The 24,015-nt window shown below is 39.0% G+C and overlaps 1 protein-coding gene across 4 annotated transcripts in view; it reads left to right on the forward strand.

The window, feature by feature from the left end:
• mtss1la (MTSS I-BAR domain containing 2a) overlaps positions 1–18,395 on the forward strand; it is a 59,708-nt gene extending 41,313 nt beyond the window's left edge. For 2 of the 4 annotated variants that reach the window (XM_088340971.1, XM_088340970.1), the window contains 12 exons: positions 1,045–1,129; positions 1,314–1,405; positions 1,494–1,568; positions 6,062–6,219; positions 9,205–9,312; positions 9,736–9,833; positions 11,053–11,185; positions 12,334–12,408; positions 12,553–12,708; positions 12,955–13,131; positions 13,252–13,417; positions 16,249–18,395. In XM_088340971.1, the coding sequence (XP_088197097.1) occupies positions 1,045–1,129; positions 1,314–1,405; positions 1,494–1,568; positions 6,062–6,219; positions 9,205–9,312; positions 9,736–9,833; positions 11,053–11,185; positions 12,334–12,408; positions 12,553–12,708; positions 12,955–13,131; positions 13,252–13,417; positions 16,249–16,970 (2,045 nt within the window). In that variant the 3' untranslated portion in view covers positions 16,971–18,395. The remainder of the gene's footprint in view (positions 1–1,044; positions 1,130–1,313; positions 1,406–1,493; positions 1,569–6,061; positions 6,220–9,204; positions 9,313–9,735; positions 9,834–11,052; positions 11,186–12,333; positions 12,409–12,552; positions 12,709–12,954; positions 13,132–13,251; positions 13,418–16,248) is intronic. The other 2 variants (XM_088340972.1, XM_088340973.1) reach the window with 2 other exon arrangements.
• Positions 18,396–24,015: the final 5,620 nt, after the last annotated feature.

The following is a 24,015-nucleotide window of genomic DNA, read 5'->3' on the forward strand; positions in this document are numbered from 1 at the left end:
CTAGGTATCAAATAACTTTGATGTCTATAGCCCCCCATGGTAAGCCTAGCTAAAATGGAGCTTTGATGTCTGTAACTTTCTGTTGAGTATGGATGTTAAGAGGGGACTGTATGAGTATGTGATTGTGCCGACTGTGTTGTATGTGCAGAGACTTGGAGCCTGAATGCAGATTTGGGAAGGAAATAATAATTTTCTGAGATGAAGTGTTTGAGGAGTATGTTAGGAGTGACAAGATTGGATAGATTGAGAAATGAAATTGTTAGAGACAGAACTGGAGTAGTAGTGGAACTGAGCAAGCGTGTGTATAAGAGAGTACTCGGTTGGTTTGGATGGATGAGAAACGAATGTTGAAGAGGATCTACTGAGCAGAAGTAAATGGAAGGAGACCAATAGGAAGGCCACGATTGACGTGGATGGATGGTGTTATGAGTGCGCTGCAGGAAAGAGGTCTAAATATAGTGGAAGCTAGAGCTCTTGTTGGTGTATAGGAATGAGTGTAGCGGTGTTTTAAAAGGATAGTAGTTTTCCTTTTTTAAAAATTTTCTTTGTTGTTGTATGTGTTTGTCTTGCTGTCGTTCACCCCTCTCGAGGGATATGACAAGGGTAGATAGATAGATAATAACTTTCCGTTGCAGCTTGCTAAATTGGATCTTTGATGGTTAAAGATGTCTATCACAGCCTAGCTCAAATGTATCTTTGACAATTTTGACCTTCAATGGCATCTTGGCAATAATAAAGTTTTGACATTTACAGCTGTCCATGGCAGCCTAGCTAAAATGGATCTTTGATGTCTCTAGCCTTCTAATGCAGCTAGGTACAATGGATCTTTGATCTTTTAAGCTGCCTACTGGTATAACAGCCAAGCTCAAATGTATCTTTAACATCTTAGCATCTTAGCTATAATGGATGTTTGATGTATATAGCCACCTATGGCAGCAAATGATTTAACATTGCCAATGTGAAAGTATGTCCGAATAAAACATTTAATATGCATACTCTTTTTATGTCTTAAGTCAAACTGATTTACTTGTCCGTTTTTTTAAGGGGCTACCAGGGATATCGGCTCTGCTCTGACAAGGATGTGCATGCGACACCGTAGCATCGAGGCCAAATTACGCCACTTTACCAAGTATGTGTCCTTTGACTCTTCGTCTCCCTCCACCTTGAAGGAGGAAGGAGGGGGATTAACATAGTGCTCTCAGGTTCTATTCCAATTCATTTGTCCTTGATCTTTCCCTGAGTGTTTTCTGCAAGACAGATAAAACAATTTACAACATGTCCTTCAATTTCTGAGTGTCATCTTATCGCCATAGTGCTCTAATGGAAGGCCTGGTCACGCCACTTCAGGACAGAATAGAGGAATGGAAGAAGACAGCCAATCTACTGGATAAGGACCATGCCAAAGGTGAATGTGCGGATGCAAAATTGATCAAAAGTCTGTCAATTATTCGTGGGGTTAATTGATATTTGTATGTGCCCTTCCTGGTCAACAGAATACAAGCGGTCCCGCCAAGAAATCAAACGAAAGTCATTAGATACCATCAAACTGCAGAAAAAGGCCAGAAAAGGTGAGACTCCCTGCTGCTGCGTTTGATTCTGGCCCCTGCTTGTGAATTTAGTCGGAATTGGCGCTATCTTGCGGTCGTCAGCGGTGTTACAATTGATGTTTTTTCAAGCCTGCGTTCAGGTTTTGTTAGTACGATGATTTGTAAAAAAAATAATGCTCTTTCTCTTAATGATTGCACATTAACCAATTCCTAGTACATATTTGGTCCGATTTGCATTTATTTTATGCTGCTAACATTGCCTGTTTTTCTCTCCTCCTCCTTCCTCACTTTCCACATACTTCCAATCCATCTTTATTTTTTTTGTTTGACTTTATTGCCACCTTTAGAGCTTCTTGGTACGTCTTCTTATCTTCTAAACGATACATGTGGTTTATGAATGCATCACAGCCATAATAACACATTACTGCCAGCGTGAAAAATATTGGATGGATGATACTGATACTAAACACGACATTGCCTACACACTCAAGTCAAGTCAAGTCACATTTATTTATACAGCCCTTATTCACAAAAATGTCTCAAAGGACTGCGCAGGATTACAATTACACAATTGCACAATTACCTGATCTTAAACCAGCATGCGGGCAAGGAACAACTCAAAAACCTCAGTGTGAGGTAAAAAGAGAGAGAGAAATGACCTCACATGTGGTAACCCCCCTTCCAGGATTGACCAGAGTGAATCACAATTAGCATTACTGTACACAGAATAGTAAACACTAGGTAAGATGTTGAAAATATCCGGAAAGTGCATGACAGCAACGACGCCCCTAGCCTGTAAACTAGTCCAGAAAGTCTATGACGGCCACGACACAACTTCCCATCTCTGCCAGCTGGTAAATGCAGATGTTGACATGCTTCAGGTCAGACACTAAAAACAATCTTGTTTTATTGACAGATATGTTGGGTCATTTTTAAGTCTTTTTTGGTGATTTCATGTAAACTAATACAATCAATGAGATACAAATCATTCATAAATAATATGCCATCATTTGATATAATAATTCAATGTAAGTAAACGTATTATTTTCATTATTATTATTTCCCTAATACTTTCTCATTCATGGCAATTTTTTGTAACTCTACTCTCTATTACAATTTCTTTTTAGAATTAAAAGAAACATTCAATTAACCTTCATTTTCATTATTGTAAACAAAGGATATGGAAAAATGACATTTTAAATCTACAAAATCTTCTGTTAATTGAACAAATGCAAATTACTGTATTCATTCGCGTATTAAAAACTTTTTTTAACCTAGAAAATAACTCAAGGTTTAAGTGCACGTTATACATTAGGTTTTATGGTAGTATACTCTATTACTGTATGAGTGCTATTATTGAATAGTCGAAGAATACTGTTAACCACAATCGCAAAACATTGGATCAACAGGTATCAAACTTGGGTCACAGTTGTGAAAATGCTAAATCCTGACCACTAAAACCACCGGTGATGAAGATGGCATGCGAATATGCATTCATTTTCATCCAATTATCACTGGATTTTTACTCAAGGTACCAGAGACAAATGTTAGAGAATCGAGAAAAAAAAAACAGAATGTTCCGCTGAAAGATATGAATAAATGCCAAAAAGAAGGACGAGGGAAACAACTCTTTGGTGATTCTGATGACGAATCAGAATTTAGAGGACATTATTTAAATACATTGTGAATTTTATAATCATGGTCGTACATATTCAACAACGTTTGCCATTTATAATGCTTAGTTTGAGGCTGTCTATTAACTGATTGTTTTGTTGATTTAATGTTTTATTTTTAATCGTCCTTTTTATCAAATGATGAAAAAAAGGTCAACTCATTCAGTGCCATAGACACATCTTCATGTCCGGTACGTTTTTTCTGACAACACTCAAGATTTTTTCTATGAAATGCTCTAAGAAACTAATTGGCCTTTTTTGAAGAACAAATTTAGTCATAAATTAAAGTCAAAATATCCGAAAAAAAGTATCCTTAGGTTTAAAGTTATAAATGTCAATAAAAATGTTGTATCATCTTTTTTAAATTAGCAAGATTTTCTGACAATTTAGTACTTTTTACTTTTCTTATTTTACTATATTTTTTCACAGTGTGTGTTGGGAAAGTGAGGATGTTGAATTCATCCATCCCTTCTCTGTAGTGCTTATCTTCACTTGAATGGGGTGAAGCATATCCTACTGACTTTGGGCGAGACTGGGCTTTATTGAGGGATTTCCTTTGCTGCCCTTTCTTGGTTATTGTTATTTATTAAACAGTAGCCAATAGCCATGGAAAAATAAATTGAGCACTTCCATTTACGCAGCTCGATAGACAATGCGCCAGCATATTTACAATCAGGCAGTTCTAACACCTTGGAATTCCAATAAAGCCCTTATAATATAGTCTCAATGGCTAAAATGAAACCATCAAACAGCGTAAATCGACTTCATTGTTTTATTGATCGCTTGTTCGAATGTTGGCAAAGCACTCTGTAATGCAATAAAGTCACAACATTCCTATATTTTACACTCCAGCGCACTTGGTTGTCAGTGACTCCACCTGAGGATGTCGAATAGCATAAGCATTAGCAAAAAATGAAGCTGATAGTTTACATTCTTAACAGAATTTAGTTGGGATTTGCCATGAACTCCTGTGGCAAGGGTCTCTTTGCTCTGTAATGCAATAAAATCACAATATATTCGATGTTTTACATTCCAGCGCACCAGGTTGTCAGTGACTCCCCCTAAAGTTGTTGGATACATTAGCATAAATAAACGTTAGCATAAAATAAAGCTGAATGTTCACATTCTTACCAGGATTTACGTTGAAATATGTCATGAACTCCTGTGTCCAGACTCAACACATATAATTAATCTAATCAGTCAGCAGAAGTATGAAATAACACATCCTGCACATTCATCCATTCAATGTGCATGCATTTGTCACTAGGGTTCAGGAAATAAAGGTTAGATGATCTGATTTTGTATTATTCCTATGAGAAAACACATTGAATCCGAGCAATATTGTGTTTGGTAACAGCATATGACAATTGACAATATTAGTTGTGTCAATCTCAGAAGAACATACTTCAATAATGGGTACCTGCACAAAGAGATGACCCGCCGAAAACATTTCTTTTTGGTTGTTTTGACCTAAATATCTGTCAGTCCCTTTGGACCCCAAATATGGATGGTTTTTAATGCTTCTTGCAAAACCTGTTTTAAGGGAGATTAAAAAAATGTGGGCAATAGATTTGAACGAAAGTTAAGTTAGGTCACAATTATTTATATTGCCCCTAATCGGAAAAAGTCACAAAGAGCTACACGGGCCACCATTACAACATCCCCTGACCTGAACCTAAATGATGGCAAGGAATAACTCAAAATACCTCAGCATGAGAAAACAGGTTGACCAGGCTGAATTGGATGTTGCAAGGGTATTAACAGAAGATACACAGTCAATATAAAAATCTAATTTAGATCATACCAGAGATCATGCAAAAAGTCCAGTTGACAGCTTCCTGTCTCAAGATCCAGACCATTTTCTAGATCAGATGAGGTAAACCCTGTCCCTGAGGGCAGCATGTCCTGCATGTTTAAGCTGATTGGAATCACCTGAGTTGAAGAAAAGAAATATCCTAAAACATGTAGAACATGTGTCTCTCAAGGACCATGTTGCCAACCACCTGGCATGCATTAGGTCCAGGTGCCGGTGTGATGGCTCAGAACATATCCAGGATTGTCCGTCTCTCTCAAGGACAACAAAACCGAAGTATGCGGTGAACATAATTCCTAAACTTTAATTGTGTTTCTAGTCTAGCTTACAAGATTTCCTCTGAGCTTGGAAAACGTATCTCAAAGGGCAGAGCATTCCATTGCACCATGTCCCGAATGGAGAACAATCTCGAACATACAGATTTCTTCATGGTTCTTGGAATCACTAGTAGACCAGCATTTTTAGAGTTTAGGCTCCAAGCAAGAACATGGGGCGCAATCAAATCAGAAATCCAAGAGGGGCGAGTCAAATTAAACTTTTAAATCATGTCTTAAACTGACAGGAAACCAGTGCAGGTCAGCTAAAATTGTATTGAAATCAACCTTTATAATTAGTATATAGAAGATGTTTACTCACAAAGTATGCAAAGTATTTTGAAGCAACCTTTGAGTTCAAATGTCTGTTTTAGGTCAAACAGTTGTCATTCGTCGTTGAGTGCGCCTTTCATTAAAGTGTCAGCGTAGAATGTACGCTGCCCTTGATTAGTGGTTCCCTAATGGAATTCAGTTGAATAATTTTGCGTAATCGTCGATAGCTGCGCTTCAAGTCGTTATCTCAGACATGGCTTTTTGTCCTCCCATTACCATCTTTTCCATGTGCATTTACCAATTATATACATAAACCTGTCATGTTTCCCAATCCTTTTTATTTTTGATTACCTCTTGCCCCTCTTTTGTGTCATCTCATCATGTTCTATCCCCACTTCTCTCCAACCTTCCTCCCTTCCTCTGTGTCTGCGCTTTCCTCAGGGCGAGGGAACCTGCGGCCACAGCTGGACAGCGCTATGCAGGACGTCAGCGACCTGTACTTGCTCATGGAGGAGACGGAGAAACAGGCCGTGCGCAGAGCGCTGCTGGAAGATAGAGGGCGCTACTGTTCCTTCATTAACTTGCTGCAGCCTGTTGTGGTGAGTAGGGCTGCAATGTTTAGTCGACGTTGTTGACAAAAATCGATAATAGTCATAGTCGACAATGAATTCCGGTTCAAACTATTGTCACCATTATAATCTCTGCTAAGAGTTGCTCATGTGCAATAGCGTCCCTGTCTTGAGCATTAAGATACAGAAATGACTGCGTCAACATCAAGCACACGTACTTCTAAAGTTTGGGAGCATTTTAGCCTGGATACAGCAAATAAAACGACTACTTGCAAAGTTTGCAAAGCAATTCTTGGGTATCATGGCAGTACCTGGGTGATGCATGAACATTTTACCCCCTTAACTGTTGATAAACAAATTCGTGTCTGTACGATGTCACCAGTCACTAAAATACGTCAGCCGCATGTTTTTAGAAAGCTTGTTATTCAAGATGTGCATCCATCTCAAAATATACTCATCACGGAAACATAATTAGTCGTAAACAAGATACGCAAAAGACTATAAAAGCCCGGATAGCTCACCAATAAATCGCCTGGTAACGGGATGATTGAGATGTTTATCTACAAACATGGAGTTGTTACATCCAAAACGGTCTAGTGAATCCAACCGTGTAAAAAATTTACTCCAAAACACACGATTAAAAAAAAAAAAATTCTGCCTAAACGCATGTTTGCATCATTAGACGTACCCTGTTGTAATCCGTTCGTTTTGCCACATAATTTCTGCTTACAAAAAAACACTCGTGAAATGATTTCCAATATGACCTCTGACCATTTGATTAAAATCCCTTTTGGCCAGTAGCAGGCTTTTTGAACAGGTCCTGTTTTGAAAAACAGAGATCACCTTTTTTGTCTCCAAATTTGTCTAGCCAGTAGTAAACAATTCGAATGATGATTAACACATTGGTTTGTCAAACGCAGTTAGAAACTGTGTATTTAAATCAAATTAGACCCCAAAATAAATGTGCGTAACACCACTCATGAATCATTTTTAAGCACCAGTGTGCACAATCATTGATTGACTGATCGACCCATCCCTCTCCAGGCCAACATGTGTCTCCAACCGGTCCCGAACACGGGACCATTCGCGTGTCAGGCAAATGTGCTAACCACTGCACTACAGGGATAAAAATGTTTACCCTATTTCAATTTATCAATAATTTGTCTGTTTCTAAAAATGGACAGAGGTTTATTTATGGACTTAAGCCTCTACTGATCCACAGCATGTTTAATAAAAGATGTATTTTATCATTGGACCCAATTTTCTTGTGTTATCATTTGCCACATACATAAATCAACCTCATACTGAATGTATGAATTTCTTTTTTATCCAATTAATCGACAAATTGTTTCAACATTCGCTGCCCAGTCAACTATTAAAATATTTGTTAGTTGCAGGCCTACTTTACAATGTCAGCCTGGAGCCCGAAAAAGGAAGGTTCGAACGGAAGCCAAAACCACTCTTGTGAGATTCACTGGGCTTAGAACCAATGATTGTCTAGACGTTGCAGTTTCTTATTGGTATTGATAAATGATGGAGACAAAGATAAAGATGACAGAAACAAAGAAATCAACAAATGTACTTATTTACCGTAAATTCCGTACTATAGAACGCGCCTGATTATAAGCCGCACACACCACATTTCAAGAGGAAAGCCGATTTTGTACTTACACAAGCTGCACCTGTATATAAGCCGCATGCGCCCAGATTAAAAAAATGTAACACAAAATTAACCCAGACCCGATTTTAAGTCTCGCGATTGTAACTGAATCTCCCTCATTAAAGTACACAGTCCAAAAATTACAGCCGGCTAAATGAACGTAAAATGATACCGGTACTTGAGGTTTGATGCAGACCGGCAGAGTCCGGGTCCCGTTGAAAGTAAATAAGTAAGAAAAAAGTATATATTTTCAAAGGTAAGGGTGGGAAAAATATATATCCACTGTTGTCCGCCGTGTCCACAAACACTCACCTTTACCGGTCCCCACTTCCCGTCAGCCCGCGTTTGTTACGCCCCTTCTTTTTAATTCGCTCGTCCAAAACATATCAGAATAAGTGTCCAAAATAAATACAAACAAATACATTACAAAAATAGACAGTTGCAAATACATATTATACATGGTTACACATATTTACAAAAAAAGGCGGTACACCGAGAGAGTTTTCAAAGCTTTAATAATAATAATAGAACTTTCATCCCAAACGGTGCCTGTGACAGGTAGCAACACGCTCGCAACACGCTCGCAACACAGTAAACGGGTCTGTTAACAAAACATACCGTACTTGTAAAAATCACAGTAAACCGTCCTCATCTTCCTCCTTACAACTGAAGCCATCAAAGTCGTCTTCCTCAGTGTTGGAAAGAAACAGTGTCATATAGACGTCGTCCCACGCTCCCGCAGCCTCACTCGCGCTGTCACTGTCGCTGGTGTGCCCTCCTCTGTCACGGCTTTTCGGAACCCGTTGGTGATGGTGGATTTTTTGATGCTGCCCCACGCTGTCAGGATCCACTGGCAGACTTGCGAAAAAGTTGCCTTTCGCGGGCGGCCAGTTTTAGTGAAAGAGTTCTCGCCGCTAGTCAAGCCAAGAAGTTGCAGTCTTCCTTGGCGCATATATTCCAATAAATAAATATAAATCTTACCTTTTATACTCGAGCGCCGCTGGCGGCCGTTGGAAAACTTACATAAATTGGCCGCATCATTGAACAAGCCGCAGGGTTGAAAGTTTGGGGAAAGAGTAGCGGCTTATAGTCCGGAATTTACGGTTATCTGTTTTCAGGTATAGAGTGAGCGGCCAAAGCTGGAGACATTCTTGAAGTCCACCTGTGTTAATGCCACCTGAACAAATAACTTCATGCTAAATTTAAGAAACAAACAATTGTCCGATTATTCAACTAATCATTTTAATGGTCTTCACTAAAAGACTATTAATATATTCGTTAGTTGCAGATCTAGTGTTGAGAAACATTTGTAGATGATGATGTTAGATATGAGCTCATTCTGTTTACTGTTGCAGAATTTTGAGATTGCCATGCTGGGGGAGACGACACACCTCCAGGCTATTGTTGAGGACCTTACTCTGTTAACAGAAGACCCGCACAAGCTTCCTGCAGCCAGTGAGCAGGTATCTGACATTAACTAGTTTAAATATTCTTTATCGCTTCATCTCATTGTAAAAGTGGATTGTTCTAGATGACCAAATGTTGTGATAATAGATAAGGGATCTTCATCGGAATTTGATCATTGTGATTTTATGGTAAAATGCGTTTTTGTAGTGGTCAGGGTCTATTTAACCATACTTCCAATAATTAAAATGCTTCAAATGATAATATTTTTGATACTAACAAAACTATACTCAGTCACGCTCACAATTCTCGCACATAGTATATAAGACCCGATATAAAACTTCATAAATATTCACAATTTATTTTGTCATGAATGCATTTTGTATTGTGAAATTGAACGTGCTGTTAAATATTTTTTTACCTTACTATGCATTGATTTATCAGGCGGATTTTTTTACCTTTTTTTGTGTTTGTTGCCATAGGTGATCCGGGACCTAAAAGGCTCCGACTTTACTTGGTCTTATCAAACACCTCCTTCCTCCCCCAGCAGTGTCAGCTCCAGAAAAAGCAGCATGTGCAGGTAAGATTTTAACACCGAATTCATACCGTCAACAACACTGGTTCTTTACTGGTCTGACTTTAGGACCCACCATTTAGCACAAATCACAAGCTCAATCAAGTAAACAATTTTCAAGTATTGTGCAACCTTTTTTTTAAAGTCCCTAAAAAGTGCTTGTATTTGGCCATGAAAAAGCTTCACAAACCCTGCATCTAGACAATACTTATACACAAGATGTCATGATTACTCATTGCCCTCACCTGTGCCCGCTCGTGGGTCACAGTTGGCTCCCATGCCATCTTCATTACCAGCAGTTTTAGTGGTCAGGATTTAGCATTTTCACAACTGTGACCCGCTTGGCGCCAGCTGCTGCTAGTTGCCTGATTGATTCCCCTCCTATTTAAACTCAGTACTCCAGTCACTCCTTGTCAGTCCGTCAGCGAACCTCCGCATACGCAAGGCAAGCACTTTGACTCTGGCTCCAGTCTGCCTTGCTTCATCCGTATCCTTCTTGTCTGCTTGTCTGCTCCTGATTTCCCGGTCGTCTCCAGCTATTGACCCGTTTTTGCCCATCGACCACGTTCCAATCTCCCGCTCCGGCTAATGACCCGTTTTGCCCATTTGACCACGCTCTGATCTCCCGCCCCGACAAATCCATTCACTTCCGCATTCCAATCACGCTACGATCTCGCAAGCTGCTTGCTCCTCCTGTCCAGCGAGCACCAGATTGCTGGCGTTTGTTTCCTCGCACCTGACTTCCTCGATAACACAATAAACTTTTGTGTGAAACGTTACGTGTTTGGGTCTACCATCACTTCTGGTTCTGACACAAGGGCACTTTGCTTGCAAAATATCATGTTATTGTAAGAACACTGAACTGATGCATGAACGATGCATGAACTAACGGTCACCATTGAGATAGCATTCCCTCGGGCGGTTACGTTCTTGCAGTGGTGCACGAGTCGTCTTCCCTCTCTCCAGATGACGATGGGGAAAGGACTAAGCGCGATTACGGAGTTAACTGCCTATTACTAATTTTCGATATCTCGACTCTCACTACACTGTGACTGGTATAGCTTCTTGTATCCAGCGATTGAAGTGTGTTGGTGACCTCACATGGTGAGAAAGGGTAGTGAGCAGTGTCTCTTCCCATTTGAGAGAAATGTCTGTCTGTTAGTTAAATTGCGTTTTTTAAATGGTTACATTCACACGCTTTTGAGGCTCTATGATCTGTCGACAGTCTCCTCCAGATGCCCTCTGCAGGGGCCCATCGACTCAGCAGCGTCTCGTCTCACGACTCGGGATTTGTTTCCCAAGATGCCAACACCCACTCCAAGCCTCCTTCTCCAATGCCCTCTGACATCACCAGCCAGGTATCTGTCATTTCAGCGAATGTTGATGTTCTTTTATGTAGTATTGGACTGCTTCATTTATTCATTCTCTTAGTAGTACAAACGATTTTTGATTTTCTTTATTTTAATAACCATCTTGCTGCAACATGCATCAGGCCCCGGGTCCATTCCACAAAGTAATTTTAGTGGGTCTTCCCTTTCTTTCTTTCTTTCTTTCTTTCTTTCTTTCTTTCTTTCTTTCTTTCTTTCTTTCTTTCTTTCTTTCTTTCTTTCTTTCTTTCTTTTGTTTTTCTTTCTTTCTTTTATTCTTTCTTTAATTTTCTTTCTTTCTTTAATTTTCTTTCTTTCTTATTCTTTCTTTCTTTTTTTTCTTCCATCCCTCTTTCATCCCTATTCCCTTTCTCTATTCTTTCTTCCTTTCTTCCTTCCCCTTCCCCTCCCAACCTCTCTCCTTCTGCCCTCCCTTTCTTGTTTCCCTTCCTTCCTTCCTCCCTCCCCACCACCCTCCCACCCTTCCTTCCTTCATTTCTCCATCACACTCTCACTCATTCCCTCCCCCTGGCTCCCCCTCTTTTCCTTTCTTCCTTCCATCTTTCTTTCCTTTCATCCTTTGTTCTTTTCTTCCTTTCTTTTTCCCTCCCTTCCTTCCTCCAATCCTTTTTCCTTTACCACCTGCCCTCATTCCTTTTCTTTTGCCAGCTCTCCCTTCCACCAAACCCCTCTCCTTCTGTTCTATCTCTCTTCCATCCCTTGTTCTTCTTACATCCCTCCCCCTTCCTTCCTTCCTTTCGTCCCCCCTTTTCTTACTTCCCTCCCTCCTGCCTTGCTTGACTCCTTCTCTCATTCCTTCTTTCCTTCCTTCCTTTTTTCTCCATTTGTGTTGTTATTAAGTACCGGTGATCAAATTGAAAGTACACTTCTTTAATTACTCACTCAAATCTGCGACTGGGGCACCCAAAGTCAGTGTTTTCTATCTCAGGCTTGTGCAACTCAGAAGTCAGGGTTAGATTCAGCACTTGTCAATCCTCTTTTGGGAAATGAACCCTGAAAATCATAAGCCATACTCTTTAACTTTCCCTTTGTGCTCTCGTTTCCTAAACGTATGTGCCACTCACTCAAATCTCATCATTCCCCAGCCCAATTGTTTGTACTCCATCTTCCTTTCCCAGAAATCAACAAGCTCGGCCTCCTCAGAGGCTTCAGAAAGCTGCCAGTCAGTCAGCGAGTGCAACTCCCCAACTGCGGTTAGTTTTGCATGCGAATCGTCAAAAAAATTGGAGTCACAAACAGATAGAGCATTGTCATTGTTAGCCGAGCTTTGAAGGGACCATAGTGGACTATTTGCGGACGGTGAGCACTATGACTCAGACTTGTGTGTCATCCTGCAGTTCGGCTCATGCTCATCCTTCGGCACCTTCCGCCCTGCTTTCTCTTACACTGGCGCCATCAGGCCTCTGTCTGTCACACTTCCTGCGTCCCCCACATTTAACCACTCTCCCGGATCCAACACACCCTCACCCACATCAAAGGTTTCTAGCTGGAAGGTTTGTTTTCATTTGCACTTTTACTTTTGGGTTCTTTTTCCTTGGACTAGGTTGCTTCTTTGCTTCTTGTCTTGCACATTAAATTAACCCCATAGTCACAATTCTGCTGCTCATCAGGTTCAGTTTTCTCATCTTTTGACTCAAAGATGAGGTAAACTGAATCGGCTGCTGTCTCAGTGCTCACTGTCGGTGAGAATGCGACGCTGAGTGCTTGGTGTTGCCTCACTATTAAATTTGCTACTACAGGATTGGGCTAAATCAAGCCAGTGTGAGCCGTCATTGGTCAGCACTTTGCATCGCAGGAAAGAGTCTCTAGATAAAGTACGAGATTTGGAAGCTCCGCCCAGTCCAAAGGGGTACCCTACTATCCAAGGAGACGATATACAACGGGCCAGAATCGGCCCTGGAATGATGACTGCTAAGGTGAGCACATCTTCTGTAATGCGATAACATTTTCATAAAAATCAATAATTGAAGACAGCAAAACACTGGATCTTAACAGAATATATTTTCAGCTTTATCTTTGCATATTTTGCTGTACAGCATGGAGAGCCTCTATCACCAGCAGCCAGTACGCTGGCAATGGTACTGACCCGAGGCCTAAGCATGGATCAGCAGAAAAGCAGCAGAGACTCACTGCAGTCTTCCAGCGGCTACAGCACTCAGACCAACACTCCTTCCTGTTCCGAGGACACCATCCCTTCACAAGGTTAAACCACTCTTCTGTCTCAAATGTACCGTATTTATTCGAGTATAACATGCGCCTCTAATTTTTTATAAAATATCGGTATATATGAAATTCTCTTTATTTTTGCTGAATTTGGGGATGGATACAATGAGAAAAACTCTGGATGTGACATTGAAAATGCTGAAAGCTAACTACTGGACCACCAGTATTGTAGAGGGTACAATAGATTTTAGCTCATCATCACATTATTTTTATTCACAACATAAGACTAAAGTTAGTTTAGTTGCACATTTCACATGCTAAAATCAAAATAAATTATTTTCTATTCTTCTGTTGTATTTTAAGCATTGTAATTGAAAAAATGTGTTGAATATGTGTAGCCATGATTAAAATGATTTGTTGACAAAGTAAACTATAAACACAAACCCAACACATGATTTGCAATGTATTTATTTAATGTCCTTCAAAGTCCTATTCATCATCAGATACAACTAAAAAAAAATTTTTATTCCCTTGTCATGTTTTTGGCTTTTTTTTATATCTTCAGGACGACTTTCTGTTGTCTCCATTCTCTAACATATGTTTCTTGTGTCAGGCCTTAAACTAGTTATTATGAGATAAAACCTAATGCTGTTTTTATGTTTTTATATCACTGATGATCCAGGGGTTAAGTTTTGGTGTTCTTGCCGCTGCGACACGGATTTGATTCCTATTGTTTTGAATATGCAAAGATGGTCAAGTCAAGTCATTTTTATTTGTATAGCCCTTAATCACAGAGTCTAAAGGGCTGCAAAAAATCCCTAACAAATCCCTAATAAAATTAAAACAACCCAAAAATGCAGAAATCATAGAAATCCATACAACATAGACATTATTTAACCGTCTTGCATGTACTTTAAAAAGGAATGGGAGTTCCAGTCCATGTGTTTTTTTATTATAATTATATTTCAGTGTTTGAGACGTTTCAGTAAAATTACATGCTGTAGGGTTTGAAAAAAGAAAGGAAAAAAAAAACATACATCAACAACTAATAAATCGTCATTTATTTCAGAAAAGACTACAAATTAACATGTCTCGTGCAACTAACGATTATTTAATGATTTTTTTCGATTATTCGATGAATCGGATAAAAAAACACATTAATTTACTCTTCTGGATTTAAATATTTAAATTTTGTGGACAAATAAAAAAATAGTGCACGAAACAGAACATTCTACATCATTAAGCAATAAAAAAAATCAGTGTTCGTCAAATAACAAACAAAATACATACAAATGTAGGTTGTACACTTGCAAATATATACTTTTTTTTATAAAGTGCAATCTTTGTTGTATAAGAGACATGAGCTTTTGAAAATTTCCAAATGTTTGTCAAATAACTCCAATAAACAAAAATACATACAGATCAATGGTATACACCTGCCAATGTATGAGAAAGTCCAGATAGCACATCAAGTGAGCGACCAGAGACTAACGTTACGTTTCCTCACTTATTAATTCGGACTTCGCCAGAAAATTAAAACTTGATTCTTAATCTTACCACCACTGTGTGAAAGTTGAGTGTTGTTAAATAAAGCACAATTGATCACTTCTTAAGATTTAAATGAAATAAAAAGTATCTCACACATTATTCAGCTGAAAAGCAAACGCTAACATCAGCTAGCTACCAGAGACAAAGGTTACATTTCCGCTCTTAAAAACGCAAATAACCAATGAATAAAAATGAAATATGTAGTGACTTACGCTTCTACTGAGTTCCCTTTATCTTCGTCAGTGACTCCATGTTTTGATTTTGATAGCTGCCTCACCATCCTGGTGCAAACCTTGCAATTGTTTTTTGGAGTGTGGAGTGCTCCCTTACTTTTGCGGACTTGGGTTGAACTGTTTTCTCTGTGCCCGTCATGTTTCATGAGTTGAATTGACTGTAGCCTTTGAAAATGGCGCTCTAGCTTATACTCGCCGACTCGCGCTGCATGTGGCGTCATTGGCTCTGCGACGTGTTGAGTAACGCATACATCGCTCGGACAACGAATCGATTAACTAATTGGGTGCTAACGCTTTTAATCATCGATTTTAATCAATTCATTGTTGCAGCCCTAGACAGGGGTGACAAACTTATTGTAGCTTAGGGGCCACGTTGAATTTCTTATCCTGTACAGTTTTTTAACCTCAGGGAAACCCATTCAAACTGGAAAGTGACAGAAATAGCATACAAACACAAATTTAAAAGATCGGTTTTAGATTTAAAAGTCTTTCTGCTTTTTATTTTTTTTATTTATTTTATTATACATGAATTTCGGGAACTTTGCGTTACATTTCATATCAATTATAGAATGGAGCTAAAGCTTCTTTAAGGTTCTGCAAAAACACAGAGGTACTATTGTTGCCTTAAACAGCGTGCCTGTGAATTTTATTTAAGTGTAATATCATCAAGATAGGTTTCTCTGGTTGATTAATGGGAGTCACCACAAACATCTACAGTGGGTTCTTTGGGAGTGGTTCCTAGCTTTGGCCATATCAAGCAGACATATTAAGAACTGACAGTTGTTTTTTTACACAATGCATTTCATTTTTCTCTTGTGCTTCTCTCAGCATTTGCCGGGCACAGAAAATGATGTGGCGGGCCACATTTGGCCCCTAAATTTGCCAGATGTGCCATGAGTAATTCAACACATGGTAGAGAAATGTATTTGCATTGACTACACCTAAACATGGCGCTATGAAAAGTGTATTAGTGCAGCAATTACGTATCAATTATGGACAGTAATCCTAGGCCATGCAAAAATAGTAATGTCGTTTTTCCCAGTGGTTAATTTGAATGGGAATTACTTCCTGTTTTATGTCATCCCCTAGGCTCTGATTACGAGTGCTACTCTCTTAATGGAGATGCGGAATCTGAGACACAAACGGAGTTTGACAAGTCTTCCACCATCCCGCGCCACAGTAATATAGCGCAAAGCTACCGCCGGATGATTCAAACCAAGAGGCCTGCCAGCACTGCCGGCCTACCTGCCGGCAAGAGCCTGCAGGGGGCGTCAAACGGCACCGGGGCCATTGCCTCCGGAACGGCAACGATCCGCCGGACGCCGTCTTCCAAGGCTGGGGTAAGGCGCACCCCTTCCACGTCAGGCCCCATCCCCATCCGGCCCCCGATTGTGCCAGTCAAAACCCCCACCGTGCCGGACTCGCCGGGGTGCGCAAGCCCAGTCCAGCACCGGGCATATTCCGGAGACATGGCTGATCTGTATGCCGGTGACTATAAAAAAGCTTCTCTCCATGAGGCGGCTTGGGCAGAACGGACTTCTTACCAGCAAAGCCAAGAAGTGGCTGATGAGGACTTGACACTTGCAGCCAACCGTCACAGTCTTGTGGAGAAAATCGGAGAGCTGGCAGCCAGTGCCCATGCCTTCGGTGAGGCTCAGTTTCCTTTCCCCAGCACATCATTAGTGGATTGTAACCAAGAGCCATCTCTTGGAGCCCAAGAAGGCGTGGACATGTTGGTTACGATACGTCGGGGCGTTAAGCTTCGCAAAACAGTCACCGATGACCGATCGGCCCCAAGAATCATTCGGTAGCTTAGTAAATGAAATACGTGAAAACAAAATAAATCATTTCATGACATGTATGCGTGACACACGTATGTATAAAGACCCTGATCCTTGTTTGATCTGTTTATTTCTGCTCATCCCTTCCCCTTTTATTTCTTAAGCTCTAATGCAGTGATCTGCAACATTTTCTGTACCACAGACCGGTTCATTGTCTGATAACATTTTTCGAGCCTTGCCCAAGGGCAGCATTAAACTTCTTTGTACGGTCCCTAAAATACTAATCACTAAAAAAATAATAACAATTATAATATTATTAAGAAAAGCAACATAAAAAATATTAATGAGCGTAAATCCATTGTATAGTAATTTGGAACATTTTTGATGTCATCGTAGCATCATATCAAAATCACATTCTCAAAATCACATTCTTTCATTCTTTAAACCTAACAAGGGTCGCTGGAGTGCTAGGCCCATCCCAGCCATGTTTTTGCAATTAGGGGAATATATCAAAGTGTCCAAAGGCGAAGGTAGAACATGAAAACTCCACGCAAGGACCCCATTAGTTGGAACTGAACCCGGGAATTCTGAACTGTGAGGCGGACGTGTTAATAGCAATACACTCTAGACACTATCTCAACGTTTAACACAAAACCTCACATCGGTCCGCGTGCCGAGTAATTAAAAAAAAACAAACACACAGAATGAACCAAACCCTGTGAAAAGTTTATTATGTTGTTTTTGTGTTGTGTTTTTGACTTAGTTTTCCATGCATCCTTAAGCTCTGTGGCGAGTTATTATTTTTTTTTTTTTTACAAATTTTTCTAGCATGAAATAGTTAACCATTCTCCATGCTGATTGGCTATGATGGCAAAAATTTAATTTGATTTATCCTTCACTGTATCGACTAGCGGGTATCCTTGTTCCCAACGTGAGAGGTGCACCGTCTGACTGGCAACTACACCCGCTCGTGAGAACCACACTGGTTTTAATTCAAACATACCACCTCAAAGCCCTGGCAGCAGTGTCAGAAAAAAAAGTAAAAAATTGTGGAATTTATTATATTTTCTGTGCGGCCCGGTACCAAATGACCCACGGCCCAGTACCAGTACTTGGCCCGGTGGTTGCCGACCACTGCTGTAATGAGCACTAATCTTTACTGAAGCATGGTGTGCATTGTGTCTCCATTTACTTGTGCTTATATGATTCATCAAAAACTCCCTTCATCTAAAACGAAAAAAACATCAAAGACAATGTGACGTTCGAAAGGCTCTTCGAGCTTCTCTCTGAGTGTGTCGTGTTTATCGTTATTGTACAAGCGCCATTGTTACTTTCATGTCTCATGATATGGAGAGGCTGGATGATTCATGTATAATAGGAGCAATATGGCAGTGTTTTTATCACTGTACTGTACTGTCAATATATTCTGCTATTAAACAAGCTTTTTACTGTTAACTTTGTTATTGCAAAATGCTAAATCCATCCACTTGTGACATTTTTTTGCATGTTTCAGATTTATTTTGGAGGTTTCTATTGTGACGACTAGTGTCTAAAACTAAAGACAGTGTTGGTCACATCACTGAAAAACAGTAAGAAGTTACAATTACCAGTTACCTAATTATAAATGTAACTCAGTTACCCCACAGAGTACTAACATCAAAATGTACTGTGTTACTCCAAAACTAGTTACAAATTACCGTATATACTTGCATAGCAGCAAACTCCTTGAAAACACATAATATAATACATTTAATAAAAAATGTACACCAAACTGTAAAAGCAGTGAACCCTTCATATTTATTGGCTTGTGCAATAGTGAGAGTTTGCAAATAACCGCTTTGCCTCTGGGCTTTCAACAACTTGGAAGTTCTCTCTCTCCATTTAGGGTGCTGTTCAGTACATTTTCTATTCTTTTTTTTCTCCAGGTGTTTTGCAGAAATCTTCTTACAAATGAAAATACCAAAATATAAAACACTTATTAGAAATTTGGGCTCATGTATGCGACATTGATTGAGTTGTTTTGTCCTGTAAAGTCACGCTCCACTCCCCACGAGCTGCCTACCTTTCGCTACTCATAACACTCAACCAAATAAGTACATATTTTCTGATCCCCTGATTTCTGTAATTTACTTTATAGTTCTAAATTGAATTTGGATGTGAATAAATGCGGTTAGGAGAATATCTACATGAGGAAAAATTCAGCTCTCTTGTACTCTGTACTTGAAACGAGGCCACATACATAATAATAATAATAATAATAATAATAATTTCCTTGTATTGTCATTCTGTGTAACAATGTACACAGAACGAAATGTCGATTGCACCTGACCCGTTGTAGCGAGCCGATGCAGCCGCAGCCAACAGAGGGCGCCGCCGACCACTTTTTAAGTCTTAAGAATGACTCGGCCGGGGCGCGAACCCGAACCTCCCAGTGGTGTATGTAACAATATCAGTGAGGCAGAATTATTCAGCAGTCGGAGCACATCACATTTCATTATCTGTATGTAAAGAGTAATGCAGAAACACTCCATGTACTAACGATAGTTGAGTTCCATATTTTGTTAATTTTGTGTTGCAGTCCTTATTACCGAGAAGAGTAATTGCGTTCCAGTGATGAGTTTAATGAATGTTCTGCCTGCAAATTATAATGATGGTTGTGCTGATCTCGCAACATGTGACAATGTGCAGCTTGACAGTGAAGAAAGAAGGGCTTTTCTTCCTTTGCGTGTTTGTCATTCATCCCGGTTAGAGCTGGTCAAAATCAAAGCTAAGATGAGCAGGTTTTTTTAAATCATTTTACTACAGAACATTTTTGGCAAATATAAGCTACAAGACAATTGCTAAAGGATTTGCAAGTGCCTCGTCAAAATGGTTGCAATTACTTTACACAGAGAGGGGGGTCCTAAATAATATATAAATGAATGAAATAATAAATAAGTTATGAATGAAGAAATCATCTTCTGAAGAGAATGCAAGGGATTCCTGAAATGTAAACTTTTATGTAAGTAATTGAAAAAGAGATGGACAAAGACATTGTATAATCAACAACCATCGAAGCGAGACAAAAAAGCGGTAGGTGCTTAGAATTAGCTGTACAGCGTCGCTTACATAAAACTGCAAAAGCTTACACAAACTCAACATTACACAAAATGGCTCTTTACTTTCAAACACAATTGTCTTTTAAGGTTTAAGATTGTACAGGATGTAGAGATTATATTTATGGGGAAAAACTCAACCTTGGAGGAGAGTGTCGTTTGGCACTCAAGAAAAAGCGAAAGCTGTACTATTGAACAACAGATGCTCTTTCTTGAGCTAAAAATAAAATTGACTCTTGATAGGTTTATATTTTAGTACACACTCAAAATAAAGAGATAATTAATCAATGGATTTTGAACTTGAACCCTCAAATAGGAAGTTCAACTCTGTTCTAAAAGCCCTTCACAAAGCCTTTTCTTTGTATTGAATCTCCTAGGTTACAAAAGCATTTCAGTCCTAAAGGGTGTGAAAGTTAAAGAACAGCAACATGAATAGCCAATAGTGACAATGATGTAAGCATAAAACATAATAGTCAAAACCAATGTGGTGTGTTAGCTCCAGCTCTGTGGCCTTGCGAGTAGGACGCATGCCCCGAGACTGGGAGGTTGCTGGTTCATACCTAAGACTCGTAACATTGGTACCCATTGCCTCCCTGTTTGGCGCTCCTCATCAGGGGTTGTATTTGGGGGGTCTGGTAACCTAATGACTCCCAACACATCAGTCGGGTTCAAATGGACCCATGAGAATATCATTGTAAGAATGTGTATACCATTAAACTGAAATTGAATCTGAAAAGTCAAAATAACGAACAGTCATCCTATGCAAACACCTTTGTCCAAGATCAAAACAGAATAAATTTAAAATGATCTAAAGCAGAATTTCTCACTCTAACTCTGTTCAACTTACACTTGTAACTGAATGAAAATATGTATCTTCTCTATGAGGCATGACAGGCACTTCAAATCAGTTTTACTCGCATTTGTGGTTATGAATTAAGAGTAGTGTTAAAATATTTCTCACGTTTTTCTGTTGATACATTCTAAAGTTCCCTTTAACTTTTACTTCAAATGTTGTAAGTATTTGGGGTTTGAGAATATACACCGTAAATTTCGTTGTTTTTATTAAATAAGTGTAAATACTTAATAATGAACAGCACTGAGGCGGGATGAGACGGGTCGTATGAACGGATACATTTCCTAATAGTGCACTCTTTCAAAAATACAGTAGAGGGCGACAAAGATCCTTGACTAGCTGGGCCAAAAAGTGTGGTGATTGTTTCTTTTTTTAAAGTATGATTTTATATGAATGAATCTCACAATGTACTAAGTGCTCAAGGAAGTACATTCGACGAGTATGCAAGACAGTTAATCCGCAGCAATTAGAGCAAAGACGAAGGGGGAAGAATACTTTTAAATCCAAAACTGCAGAATTGGGACAATTTATGAAAAGTATTCGATTCTGTTTACATCAGGGGGCCTCCATCGTTTTTCAAGCCTACAACTATGTTCTGTTACTAATTACCGCAAAGGGCACCCTGTATAAAATACATTTCTAAGATAACAACATACCATGTTATTACTATGTTGGTACCATGTTATCACCATGCTACTCCCAGTTTAATTTTTTGAAGTAGGGTTAAATAGACTCAGTTAGCTACTAAAATAATAACAATTTTACTAGGAGACCACAATGACCCGGCACTGGTGAGCTATTTCAGGACAGGTCAGCGGATACCTCAGTGTTCCCTAAGAGGGACCATAAGGGTTTTTTTGCCTCGGAAGAACATGGTTTCTGGAAGAGAAGTCAACACTGGTTTTTACAAATCAATCTTGTGACCCAGATGTTGATGAGATCGTGTGGAGGGAAAAAAAATCATTTACCCCCTTCAAAGATAGAGCTAGTTTTAGCGACAGTAGAACAAAGAGCTAGTTCTTTACAAACACAACTAACCTAGATTTTATCCGAAAAGAAGACCACATTAGTTTTCAAAAGAGTAGACAATTTGCCTTTAGATTAAAAACAATTTCAGTTTCTAGGGCAGTAGACATTGCTTGTGTTCTGCTTTTTGATGTACTTACCTTGTTATCACTATGTTGTTACAATGTTATTACCAGGTTAGTTATTGGAAGTATGGTTAAATAGACTCAGTTCAACACAAAACAAAAAAAATTACAAGAAAACCACAACAACCCAGCACTGGTGAGCTAATTTTTTAACAGGTCCGGAGGCACCTCAGCTGTCTTTAGGGGGCACCCTGGCCCGCGAGCATTACGTTGGAGACCTCTACCTAAATCGACCAACATACATGAAGAAAAAGGAGGGATTTTTATAGATGTACATTTGATAATCCCAACCCAAAACAATACCCAAAATATCTTCCTGAAGATTATTTTTAATCAGAAACTGAACAATATACTTCAAACACAAATTTTAACACCTAGAATCAATGAAATACTGTTGTAATTTAGCCAATGATGGGTCCAAATATGTTTGAAGTATGTGTTGTTGTTTTTTTGCATTCATAAACATTTTCAGTCATGCTGAAAGTCCACTATACCAAGATAAATCAGCTTTTTTAACTTAAATGGAGAGTGTGTAATGTTTGATCACAGTGGTGGGCTGTGCATTTCACATCTGGACCTTCAGTGAGTTCCTACTTAGTCTGGCTTCAACAAATATCAATCAAAATACCATAGTTTATGGCATCAAGGTACGAGACATTCTACACAGAAGCACACGAGCGCATCACAGGGATCCACGTCACATTTATTGTGTACATTATAAGCTATTTTCCAGATAATTTAAACATCAATAAACCTGAGTCAGAAATCAAAATGTATCACTATGCGTTAAAATTAAAACATTTAAGAATAATAGAAATCAATTCAAGTCATGTCATTTTTTCTACAGTATATAACCCTTTATCACATGGAATCTCAAAGCACTGCACAGACCACAAACTATTGCAAAGTAGAGAATATTATGACACCATCCCCTGATCTAAAACCTACATGAGGGCAAGGAAAACCTCAAAACCTCAGCATGAGGAAGATGAAGAAATCTTGAGAAGGGACCGCACATGAGGCAAGTGTGATAGAGAATGTATAAGTGCAATGTATAGGTACTATTCATCTGTCCTTTTGTTAAAGAGAGAAAAGTTCTTCAAGAGGATAAATAGAATAAAACTAAATTAAGGCAACTAAGACAGGATTTTTAAGCACTTTAATGCCTCTTTTTGTCATTTCAGGAGAATTTTATAAATTAAATACTCAAAATTAGCATCTAGAAATATAATGTTGAGTGGTTTGTTGTTTTATACTGTACATATTAAACAACTCAAAATAAGTATTCAAATAAATAATCGTTGTCAAAGTTTTACTCCCTCATGAGATCTTGCTTCTCTTGAAAGGTCCATCTCAAAAAAAGGTTTTACAAACTATCTGCGACTCTTGTTGTCATCCATCTCCTTCAGCCATAGTGGGTTATAATTTTTAAGACAGGTGTTTTTTATAATCTTAAACTTAAACAAAAGGTTGATCTGCAGAACGCTGCCTTCGTTCATCTCAATTAACATCTCCAATCACAAGATGCGTATATTTTACATTCAACAAGAGGCCTTTCTGTGGCCCTATCAGCATCTAATTAGCTATCATAATTATCTATCAGTTACATTAGCAATTCACTTACAGTGCTCAGATGCCAGTACCGTTGAAGGCCTTGGACAGATTTCATACACGCAAAAAACACAGGCTAGCCGATTTCTCATTGGATAAAATCCCTGACATAGAATTACTGGTAGGAGTGTAACCAAATGGATAAAATATATCATATAGTTATAAACATGTATACATTTTGGAAAAATGCATTTTAAAGGAAATTGACTTTTGTTACAATTGTGATAATGATGTCTGGTTTTGTAAGGCCGACATTGTAGGCCCACCACTCTTTGTTCTCTACATGTTGCTGTATTGCGTAGAGCAAACAACGAGTGCTAAAAAGCACAATGAAGAATACAAACTGCAGAGATTCAAAGTGATCA

The sequence above is a fragment of the Urocampus carinirostris genome, chromosome 7, assembly GCF_059441175.1.
Source record: "Urocampus carinirostris isolate Australia breed hairy pipefish chromosome 7, RoL_Ucar_1.0, whole genome shotgun sequence".
NCBI lineage: Eukaryota > Metazoa > Chordata > Actinopteri > Syngnathiformes > Syngnathidae > Urocampus > Urocampus carinirostris.